The sequence below is a fragment of the Lissotriton vulgaris genome, chromosome 11, assembly GCF_964263255.1.
Source record: "Lissotriton vulgaris chromosome 11, aLisVul1.2, whole genome shotgun sequence".
NCBI lineage: Eukaryota > Metazoa > Chordata > Amphibia > Caudata > Salamandridae > Lissotriton > Lissotriton vulgaris.
The window spans coordinates 104766318-104778487 of NC_141699.1; the positions used below are offsets into that span (position 1 = coordinate 104766318).

Genomic DNA, 12170 nt, shown 5'->3' on the forward strand with positions numbered 1-12170 from the left:
TGTCCATGGGTTGCATGGAACTGGCTCAGTATCCAAGAAAGGCTGTCTGTGTCCACTCAATCAAGTGGTCGTGTTTAATGGCTCAGTCACAAAGAGAATGCATATTTTTATCTGTTACCATGAAATGGAGTCTGTGTAGATCCTAAGTCCAATGAATTGATTGGCATCAGCTGTGCATGGTTCAGGTCTGGATTGCCTGCTTCTAGGCGAGTGGATGGAATCCTTCAAATAGGGTCAACGTTCATGGAAAGAACTGACTCGCATGTACTTGTGGTTGGTGACACAGTAACTGGTCCACCTGGCATAAAGTCTCCACGGCACAGATCCTCACTTGATTTTGCACAACATGTTCTCTATAAAGAAGCGACACACATTTGCACGTTTCAAGTGTTTTAATTTTCTCTAAAAACGAACGTGACATTTGCATGGGGAAGAAAACACTCAATAAGGAAAAGAGTAACTTTTCAAAGGGAAGGAAAACAAATCCAAGATTTCTGGCAGTCCTTCAGTAAATGAAAACATGTGAATTTACACAAAGAGAAAACAAAAATATTTGTCAACTTCTAATCCCACTCATCCCTCCAAACGCACGGCGCAGGAAACTGCTTGGAATGCGCCACACACCTTTAAGAGGCAGGTACCTCTTATTAAAGTGTGGGTAATGCCTATAAACGGTCCCACTGTACATTCAATCCCTGTCTGGATAAGGACCCTAGGCCTATCCTTGCACCTGCCATCAACCTACATTTCCCAAGTGCCTTTAAGGAGGTGGGATCTCTCAGAATCAGCAGAGTCAGTAAGGGCTACAGAAAAGGACCCATTTGCCATGGGGTATATTGACGATGGGAGACGTCTGATTGAAAACCTGTATTTCTGCCTGCAATGCCTTTATCTCCCTGGAGAAAGGTGATGGTGGAAGACACCGGATGGCAAACCAAGAGTTCAACCAGTGCTCTTTTACCTACTTCTCTGAATACAACCACATAAGTAAGAGTAACGCCAAAGTTCTCATGAAGTCCAGTCACATGAAATCGCCCCTCTAAGACAGTGCCCAGTGCTTCTGCCCCATCACAATCTCAGGAAAAAACTAATTCTTTGTAGTTTGCAAACAAAGAATAGAGGCTCCTCCCCCTTGATTGTTTGAGGTTATCAAGTCAATAACATCTATGTGAATCTTTTCCTTCTGAGCTCATACCTGAACACATCCACCCGCATTGGATCTTGGAATGCCTCTGACCATTCATGCCTGGGCAGCAGGGCTACCCGAAGATCCCATGCCATTTCCTGTCTCCAGTAAGCTACCTATTGAGCTATCAATCAAGACATTTGTATAGTGCCTAATACCCAACTGGCGCGTATCCTTTTGCTACCTCACCAAATCCTCCTGCACATACTAAACCTACAGTTTCCAGGGGAATTACAGCTGCCCATATTTTACTCTGGCACACATGCTGCCTCTATAGGCTGTCTCAGACAATTCTCTGGGCACATTTGTGGCTCATACCTGGTCCATGTTACTAGCAATTGGACTGTTGACCTTTCACTAGTGGATACAGAGGTCACCTTTTTATATTTAGTACTGCAATTTTTGACCCTCCTGGGATGCTTCTTTCTGTATGCCCATCTTGGCTCTTTGATACAAACTATTCTACTTGAACATCAAGGTTTAGCCTTTGCTTTGGGGAGGTTAGCATGGAAGACTAGATCGAACATGACAGCCTAAAAGCAGTGACCAGGAGTGCATCAGTGCCAAGTCGGACCTATGTTTATTGGAGGCCTCCATAATTTCATATTTGCTTTCTTGCGCGATTTGAAGATTTCACAGTCCACCCCTTAGTGTTTCCAGATCACTCATACTAGATCTGTTTGACAGATGCAAAATCCTACAGAAACTTTGGTGGTACCAACTTCTAGCTTGTCTTCAAGGTCTGTGGCTCTGAATTATATGGCCCTTTATAATTATTGTGCCTGCTTCAACCCTACACGGTTGGAGCTTCGGGTAAATGGAGAGCCAGATCTTGGTATCCATTAGTCCCTATCGTGCATGCACCCTCCATTAGAATTTGACCCTACAGGTTGCAACTCAAACTTTGCCAATATACCCAACTGATCTCTATGTGTAGCTGAAGAAGTCCAGCACCTCGACACCAAGCATGTCAGTTTTCGGCTTATCAAAATAGTATTCAGTCATAATAAAAACAGAGTTAAACAGCAGCCGCTTAGTAGCTAGGTCTGATTGCATCATTCAGTTTATGCAGCTCCTGCACCTGGTGAGCGGCTTACAAGATGGTTTTCAATAATTCTAATGCAATGAAAAGCCAAATACCATTTCAGGTACAAAAAAGTGTAACAGTCTTACTTATGCTACATATAGTATAAATGCAATATATTTTGGCATGGAGTCCCTGCAATAGGGCGACTGAAACACACACACACACACATAATTCATGACTACATTGGTTTTAAGAATTCACACCAAGAATTGCAAGCGATGCAGGACGCACAAGACACACAACAATGACCCCAGCTGGCCCACTGCTTCTAGGGGCTCAATATATAGACGTGGGTCCTGCAGGGGGACATGTGGAAATTCAACACATCAGAATAAAATGAATAGCTTATCAGAGGCCACAAGTCACAGCTCTGCCATCTGTACAAGATGTCCCTATTATCAGGAGTATTCTCCCAGGGCTCAGGCACATATCAACCATTCACAGCATCAACACAGAAAATAGAGCTTCAAAGGTGATTAGTAACAACAGAACCCTTCGCTACTTTGGTCCACATGTAAACATGCCTCTGCTCCAATGATGAACCCAGTCCCTTCACACAGGACTGTTTGCACGCGCCAGCTAATGCCAACCAGAAGAGCAAGACGGTGAACCGGTGACTAGGTAGGAACACAATACGGACCCCAGACGTGCAATGGGTGGGTTCCAGATACCCGTTTACAGAGCAGGGTCTGGGTACTCCCTCCTAACCCAAGGCTTATGGAGAATGATTCCCTGTAACACTGGATGCCAGTTTCAAAGGCTCCTCACTAACAGAGCAACGAAGGAGAAAAAAGCGGGAGATGGCCTCCACGTGGTCTTGGAATTGTACAATTAACAGAAACTGTGTCTCCCTGTCAGTTTCAGTTTGAGGTTTAAAAGACCTGCATCAGCATTTAGATCTAGAACTTCAAGATTTGCATGGCCGTTGCAGGGCCCAGGAGGGAGATGCATCCTCCACATAGCACTACCGCAGTGAAGCCTGCAGGTCTGTCCTGCTGCCTGTGTAGTGGAGGTCACTGCACAGGCTGGACTCAAGGCACTATAGAAATCCTGTGCATGCACCACCCATCTTTATGCACACGTTTGCATTTATGCAGGCAGCAAGATTTCCATTTAAATAGAAATACACCAACCATCGTCCTTTACAATAAGAGATAAGCACGGACAGCCAACAGCCATGAATAATGCAGTCCAGTTCCAGCCTTCTATGGTCCATAAACAGTGCTGTTAATTAACATGAACAGCAGGACTAATCTAACCACAATTCAAAAGAGTCGGAAGTTGACCAGGATGCTCCTACGTGTAGCAAGCGATAGAGACAAGAGAGTCCACAGAGATGTCTAACCGTCTGGGAAGGGCAGTTTTAGCCTTACAAGCACAATCCGATGCCACAAGGAAAGAGAGTGGTTGGGGCTTCTAAATAAACATCACCAGAAGCTCAACAATGTTGACTCTAATTCTGCCCCCTCATTCCTGTCAATGGTTCATATCCAAAGATGAACCCATGCTCTCCTTTCCTTGTCGGTGTAAACTCTTCATAGTCACAATTTGCAAACTGAACCCAGGCACAACGATACTGAACATGGAGTCACTATCTACTGTACATATGCTCACCCCAGAGTCCACCTGTCAGTCTATTTCGGAGGACTGTACCCATATTCCGAGACACTTCAACTATCGTTTTCATGTGAAGGCCACACAACCTACTCGAGCCTTCACAGGGTTGTAGTGTAACTAGGATGACATGGCACTCCCATGTTATACTCCTAAAAACATGTGAGCATCATGCAGCTTAGTGTTCTCGTTACAGTAAACGGATGCGCCTGGCACAGAAATGTGTATCGGGCAGTAATGGGTAGGTATTGTGCCAGAGCTGTAACATATATGCATATTTGAATGGGAACAGCCATGCTCACAGAAATACATAGGTGCTCCCTCATCAAGGATAGAATGTTTGCATGTCTTGAAGAATCTGTAGCTGAGATAATAGTGTCTTCAAATAAAAGTACCCTCTGGACTAGACAGAAAGGCCATCGAGCAAACTGCGGCAGGCCCACAATCCCTCTCTACATTCAGCCATGGATTGTGCACCGGAGATTATGCTCCTCAAACTGCAGCAAGCCAACAACCATCTCTACCTCTCTGTGGATCCTGAAACATAAAGAGGGTTCAGTAAACCACAGCAAGCCAACAAACTATCTCTACATTTAGCCTTAGACCCTGCTCCAGAAACACGGCTCACTGAACCATGGCGGTCTCTCCAAGACCTTTCTGTAGCCACTCAAGGGTCCCGCACCAAGAAATTACACAGTCAACACACAAACTCTATATAGTTAGAAAAGAATCTAGCAAAAAAACGTCAGCTCACTGTAGGAGATGTATTCATACGAAAGCACACGTGTCGTACACAGCAAAGTACTTCATGCTACGAAAGCATCTCCCAAGGCAGCCTTTGACCACTCATTGCAGGCTACCAAAGCCTAGGAGCCACTACTGGGCACCATATTTAGAAAGATACATAAGTCTTGAATGATAAACATTGACTGGTCACTTTATCTGCTAGGTAGCTGACCACGGAACCCACTCAACTCCTCATAACAGGTAACCAAACTGCATCCAGCATTCGACACCAGGTTGGAAAATCCTGTCCAGCCTGCCACGGGCTCTATCACACCACTAGAAGCCACCATCCCTTCAGCAGCCGCCACAACAGCTTTACCACATGTGCTCTGGAGAGTAGAAACTCTCAGCCTGCCAAAAACTCCAAATAAAGACCTATTGAGAGCACTAGTCCATAAACCAACGGCAGGGCACAAACGCATCTCAGCAGTTAGTCAATAACATTGCACCCAAATCTTAAAGAGAGATCATGCAGTGCATTTCACTTTAGCAAACCTAACACCTTCTCTCATCCTGCCAATGGCCCTACAACCAGTAACCCAATACTAGGTTACAAACCAGGTTCACATACGGCAAATTCCCAAAAGCTAGTGATCGAACAGGCAGTCATGCAAAGCAACCATGTGAACCCCTCTTAACAGTCTGCTTGGGTCCAACACCTACTGAGAAGTATGACCGCCACGTCTAACCAACCATATGACTAAACTTTCTGTGCAGCACACCTACGCTCCCACGTAGCGAAGGGCATAGCAGTCATGCCCGTCAAACCATACCATATCACCAGAACCACAGCACTGCCTGTTTATACACCCTTCATGTGGGGCAGCGACACCCAGCTAACCATGCTAAGTAACTAAAGCCTCTCTGCAATCTTCGTGGGTCCAGCAGCTAGTGACAAAACTGGAAACCCGTGTGCAACAAGCCATACCATAAGACCAAGTGCTCTTCGTAGTCTGTGATGGACCCCCATGACTAGGATTAGACAATGGCTAACACAGGGCACCGTAGAGGCTCTCAAACCTCTCAGTAGCACACCTGTGAGCAACAGCTAGAATTCCTCAGGTTTGCTTCTGTTCTGACACGTAACTGAGGCACTGATCCAGAAATCAATCTACTAGTTACACCACATCACGAAGACCAGCTAGCAGTGCGATCAGTGTTCATCAATGGCTAGTGGATCTTTCAGCCATACCATACCATGTAAGGAGTTGCAACTAATACCGCAATGCAGGTAGCACACCATCACAGGGAACAGAAAGGGAACAGGGCTGTGTATGATACACACAGTGTACATACGAATATAAATACCATGGTGTCGGTCGGGACCCATGAGTGGCACTGGGAAGAAATCATGACTGACGAGAGGATGAGGAGACAGGACACACACAGCAAAACAATTATACTGCAGGCATGTGCGGACGTTGGTGTCCTACCACCGGCATGGATCCAATAATGGATGATGCTTGTAAGGCTCATCACTGGTACCAAACCATGAGCTAGAAGCTAGGATTAGGTTAATACTTTGCCCATCACGTGGGCACTGGTAGGACAAGACAACATGGCAGAAACAAAACACGTAGATAAGAAGCAAATTGTGTAGGCAGACAATGGATTGGCATTGGTGATGAAGGGCACACAGGTAAGATAGATTTGGCAGCAGTGCCGCTTGCACTGTCATAGATAGCCCTGCAGAGAAGTGCAGTCCCTGCAGGTTGCAAATATTGCTGCCAGCGAGTACGGTGAGGCCGATGACGGTCGGGGCTATCGGCCACCCATCGGCACGCCAGCTGTAGGTGGGGTATAGTGTAGTGCCACTATCTGCTTGAACATACCTCTTCTGGCACTTAGGAGTGTTTCTGTACATATAGCAGATGTGATGGGAAAAGAAAGCAAATCTCCGGCCCTGGGCCCGCACAGAGTTCAAGAATTAAGAGTCCAAGAATATCATTCAGACCAAAGGTCCTGACTCGAAAGTGTGCTAGACAGCATGGGGCCCTCAGCTTCTTGTAACTTGATGGTGGTATTATCCAATAGAAGACTGCCCTTTGCATCAACTGCGGTACACAATCCTCATTTTATCTGCAATTGTCCATCAAATGCTCAAACAGTCATGCAGAAAACTCGGGTCTGCTACATTCAGACCCTAGTAAGGCCACATCATTAATGAGAGTAGTCTGCTTGTGCTGGGAGACAGGGGCTCGCGGACTGGCAACCCCTTGCGATTCAGGATCGTGGGTACCCGCAGCGGCTTGCAAATCCCTGGAGCGGGGCAAAGTCCAGGGTTTCAAAGACGGACACCGGTGGTTGGTCAGTGAAGCTTGGATTAGCGTTTTCAGAAGGGCGTCTGCTTGGCAGCTGACGCAGACTGTGCCTGATCAGCAGGGCGAGGGACTCAGGTCTCAAAGTACTTGTAGATGGCTGTAACATACGTCATGAGGCACTGCCAGTCAGGGCGCTCTGTCCGCACCATCTCATTGATGTCCTGTTGTCAAAGAAAAACAAAACATGTTTAACATCCTAGTGTGAAATTTACATAATCATTAAATTAGTGAACTGCAGCAACCGTCTTTAAAAAAAAGATATATATATATATATATATAGTCAAGCGCATCTCTGCTTTTCTTTAATAAGCAGTCACATTTTTTAACTGCAAGGTACTTTAGCAAAGATACCTATCAGAGAGAAAAAAGGAAAAGCAATATAAGAGCCAGGCATGTAACCCAAATGAAAGACATTTAATTTGGCTGCCTTAAGGTAGCTCCAGAGTCCTAGGGTGTCAGCTCCCCGCAGTTCGTTTTTTCAGTTAAGAAACGGGACCTTAACTGTTTCGTCTTAATTACTCTCCTGGTCTCTCTAGGGTGGTGGGAAGATGGTAGATGGATGAAACCCATGAAGGAGAATGAGGATTACGAGTGAGTATTCTCTTTAATATTTGTAAACAATGAGTTGACAACAAGTTCATCCTCAAGAAAGGTTCGTGGGGTGTAGGAAAACAAACACTTAAGAGTAGAAGCAATGGCCTGACTTTAGGTTGCCACTGGCCAACCCTATGCACATAGGCCCGCAGGTTAAGAAGAGTTGCTTGACATTTAAACCTTCTCGTTTCAGTTAAGATGGTACTAAAACTATTCAGCTTTGAGCTCTTATACTCTGTCTCCCTGAACCCCTAGCTACCACTCACGGTGTAGAAGTTAGTGCAACGCACCATGACCAGGCTTCACCTACACACCTTTGGAGATGTATTCCCAGATGGACATGTCCCAACACTTACTGCAGTCGCGCAGGGAGAGACGGCATCGCATATGGACAGGTTTGTCCTTAATAGGCTACACAGTATGTTGCGGATCCACATACCCTTCTATCCGCTCGCTCCGAGGACCTCCCCCACTTACACTCTTAATCATGCAATCAGAGGGCTCCCACCTGATCACCAAACTCTACCGCGCATATATGGCACTCAAGAGTGCACGACAGTGGGGTCCGACGACACAGGGAGGAGGACCCGGGTCACCCCATCTCTGACAAAGAATGGGCTTTTAGCGGTTCACAAATTAAGCTTGTGTCTCCCAATAACCGTTATAAACTTCTCCATTTCCACTTTTTGCATCGCTCTTACACAACCCCTCTCGGGCTTGCCAAAATTGACCCCAGCAGACCTGAACACGTGTCATTTCCCGAAGGCAGACTTTGCTCATCTGACGGGACATGCCCATTATTGCCCCATATTGGACAGCAGTATTTAACATTCTTTTGCAGATGATTCCCCTAACTTTGAGTCTCTCCCCTGAGTTGGCGCTGCAGGGGAATGTCTCAACCGTTCCATTGGGATACCGCAGGCACACAGCCATAGCTCCGTTATTAGCGAAGAGGGAGATCATGATACACTGGGCTAGCAGAGTACGCCCCACCACGAATGCTTGGCTCCGTCGTATGACTTACTGCGACTTGATGAGTGAAGTTTACGCTTCTTTACAACCCCCTCCACGCGACCAAAAGACATCTGGTAACCACTTTGTACTTACCTTAGATATCTCCGCACCATTGCTGTCCTCCCCACATATCCAGCAAGGCATCAGCCCTGCACTTTGCCAGCCAGCTCACTGACGGATAGCCCAGCTCAGGCACGTTGACCTCTTACATTTCTACCTGCCCATTATTTGTCCAGGCGATGTACTTATCAGTGACTGTTTTTCCTTATCCTCTGTAATTGCATGTATATAACGATATGAAGCTATCTCATGTATACAACCTGTAATGTGTTTATTGGACGTCGCCTTCTTCTCCCTCTTTTTACCTCTCCTTTACATTTTTTGTTCTGAAAAACTTTAAATAAAGTAAAAATAAAAAAAGGTAGTACTTAAACTCTATTTTTACATTTAAGGTGTGAAGGGGTCTCTTTTCTGTCAATCTCCTTCGTCAACCATCACATGCTGATTCTGCTTCATTTAAATGCAATAAAATATCTTTTCCGACTGTCTCTTAGCCTCCTTTAGAATGTGCATGCTAGTAGAAGCAATTTTTAAATGTGTACCACAATACCCCAGCAGGAGATCCACACGGCATGGCAGTCCCACAAGCAGGTTCTAGGACAAGTAAAGGTTCACAAACCACCTCTGGTGTCAGTTTAAGCCCGTGGTGGTCATTAGGTGGTCCTCCAACTTTTATTAACCTTTGTCCAGTGGGCAGCTAGACAGATTCGGAGTGGAGAAGAATTCTGGATCTTGGTTGAATTTTCTGAAAACAAACACTTTACAGGGCACTTTTTCCTGAGCTAGGGAACTGCTAAGCAAAAGAGAAATGTCTTTCCTGGTCTCTGCTTCTGCAGGGGAGAGTGTTTTTGTGCATGACATATTCAGGAGTGTCCATGATTAATGAATGCCCCATGTTGTACTTCTTGCAGATTCTGGGTTCCTCGAATGGCAACCAGTTCAGGGTGGCCAGAAATGGAACTTCTTGGTTCCAGAGATCAGCCAGGCAGAGAAGTACTGAACTGTACTGCAAGGTGTTATTCAGACTTAGGGGGGCAGGAGAGTGTAAGCAGAGCAGTCAGATATTCAGTTTGTGAGGTGACCTTGGCTTTGACTACATTCGGAAGTGTCTACCATCACATGCGTTTTGCTCTTGACAGCTGCTATTCCGAGCTACAGACTTGACGTAGATCAAGGGAAAGTTTTGAACCAAAAATGAGGGTGACCGAGTACAACTCCTTTACTTGGCGTTTAGCTGTCAATATGTTTACAGGAGTTTGGGAAAGAGTTTCAAACATCAACATAGATCACCAAAAAGCAGAAAGAAAAGCCGAGATAGGGTTATTTTGTTTTTTATTGAAAAAGGCCTGAGATCCTGCACATAGGTGGAGGTTTATAAATATTAAGTGATGACCCGGAGACCGTCCCCAGTTGCTGCGACAGAAGGTCCTCCTGAGAGGCAGACGAATCGGGGGATCGACAGACATGCTGAGTAGCTCTGGATACCAATATCTTCGTGCCCAGTCCAGAGCCACAAGGATAACATGGGCCCGGTTGGGCCTGATCTTCTTCAGCACTCTGGGCAGAAGTGGTATAGGCGGAAAGGTGTACAAAAGACCGCAACTCCACTCACGACGAAAAGCGTCTCCGAGCGAGTGCCGCCTTGGAAATTCCAACGCGTAGAAATGATGACATTGCACGTTCTCTTCTGTGGCGAATAGATCTAACCAAGGCTCTCCCCACTGCTGAAAGAGGCCTTGCGCCACGTCCGAGTCCAGACGCCATTCGTGATCCATCATGCACCGACGGCTGAGTTCGTCCGTCCTGGCGTTCAGAGAACCTGCCAGGTGCCCTGATGTTCCAGCCATTGCCAGAGGTACAGAGCCTCCTGGCATAGGGTCCACGACCCCACCCCGTCCTGTTTGTTGCAGTACCACATGGCAGTGGTGTTGTCCGTGAACACCTGCACTACAGTCCCACGGACAGAGGGGAGGAATGCCTTCAGTGCAAGCCGGATCGCCCGCAGCTCCAGAAGGTTGATGTGGAGCTGGGACTCCACCGGAGACCAGAGGCCTCTGATCTCCGCCTCTCCCATGTGGCCCCCCCAGCCCTGGAGGGACGCGTCCGTCACAACTACGTGCTCCGGTTGGGGTAGGGAGAGGGATCTGCCGCTGACCCAATCGCGGTCCGTGAGCCACCACTGCAACTGTCTTGCAGTGCCCTCCGAGATCAAGACATGGTCGGACAAGTTGCCCTGATGCTGGGCCCCCTGAAACTTCAGGTCCCACTGCAGAGCCCGCATCCGCCACCTGGCGTGATGCACCAGAAGGATGGAGGAGGCCATCAGCCCCAGAAGCCGCAGCGTCAACCTGACCGAGACTCAGGATAAAGGCTGAAAGATCGGAATCAGAGCCTGAATATCCTGAACCCGCTGTTCGGGAGGATAAACCCGAAACTGCGCAGAGTCTAGAACCGCTCCGATGAAGAGGAGCTTCTGAGAGGGACACAGGTGTGACTTCGGCACATTGATGGAGAACCCCAGCAGGTGCAGGAGGTCGGCCGTAGTCTGGAGGTGGCTGACGACTGTCTGGGGCGAGCCCGCCTTCAACAACCAGTCGTCGAGGTAGGGGAAGACTGAAACCCCTAACCTGCGCAGATGAGCTGCGACCACCGCCATCACTTTCGTGAACATCCGTGGGGCTCTTGTAAGGCCGAAGGGGAGCACGGTAAACTGAAAGTGCTCGTGGCCTACCGTGAACCGCAGGTAACGCCGGTTGGCCGGTAGGACGGGGATGTGAAAATAAGCGTCCTGCAAGTCCAACGCTACCATCCAGGGTCTAGGGCAGTCTAGGGCAGCTAAGACCTGCGCCAATGTCAGCATCTTGAACTTCTCCTTCCGGAGGAAGCCGTTGACGTTCCGTAGGTCCGAGATAGGGCGTAGGCCGCCTTTGCCCTTTTTGGGCACCAGAAAGTAGTGGGAGTAACAACCACACCCTACTTCTGGCCCAGGAACGCGCTCGATGGCCCCCTTGGCCAAGAGGGCCGTAACTTCCTCTTGTAGAAGTTTCAAGTGATCCCCCGACACGCGGTGGCACTGCGATGGCATGGCTGGAGGGGACGCCTCGAAGGGGAGGGAGCATCCCCTTCGGATGATTTGCAGCACCCACCTGTCCGTTGTGACAGTGCGCCAGAGGTGGTGGTGATGGTGGACCCTGCCCCCCACTGGCGTCACATGGGCCTGAAAGCACGGACTACGAGGGTTTTGAGGCGGAAGCTGCAGGAGTAGGTGTGGACTGGTCTCGCCGTTGTCCCCGACCACCGCCACGGCGGTTTCCACGTCCGCCACCACGCTGGACGGTAGCCTGTGGCTGGCAGAACGTGTGGGGGTGCCCCTTCCTTGGCCATGAAAGAGGCGAAAGGCAGCCGTTTGCTGGCGCGAGGCCGAGAGGCCCAAGGACTTGGCCGTAGCCCTGGAGTCCTTAAAGCGCTCAAGCGCATGGTCTGCCTTGTCGCCAAAGAGGCGACGGCC

General features: G+C 48.1%; 1 protein-coding gene across 2 annotated transcripts in view; it reads right to left on the bottom strand.

Annotated features, from left to right (window-relative positions):
• Positions 1-373: 373 nt before the first annotated feature.
• The window catches only part of SPECC1L (sperm antigen with calponin homology and coiled-coil domains 1 like), a 480979-nt gene continuing 469182 nt past the window's right edge, over positions 374-12170 (bottom strand). For both annotated transcript variants that reach the window (XM_086942800.1, XM_086942799.1), the window contains one exon: positions 374-7155. In XM_086942800.1, the coding sequence (XP_086798926.1) occupies positions 7066-7155 (90 nt within the window). In that variant the 3' untranslated portion in view covers positions 374-7065. The remainder of the gene's footprint in view (positions 7156-12170) is intronic.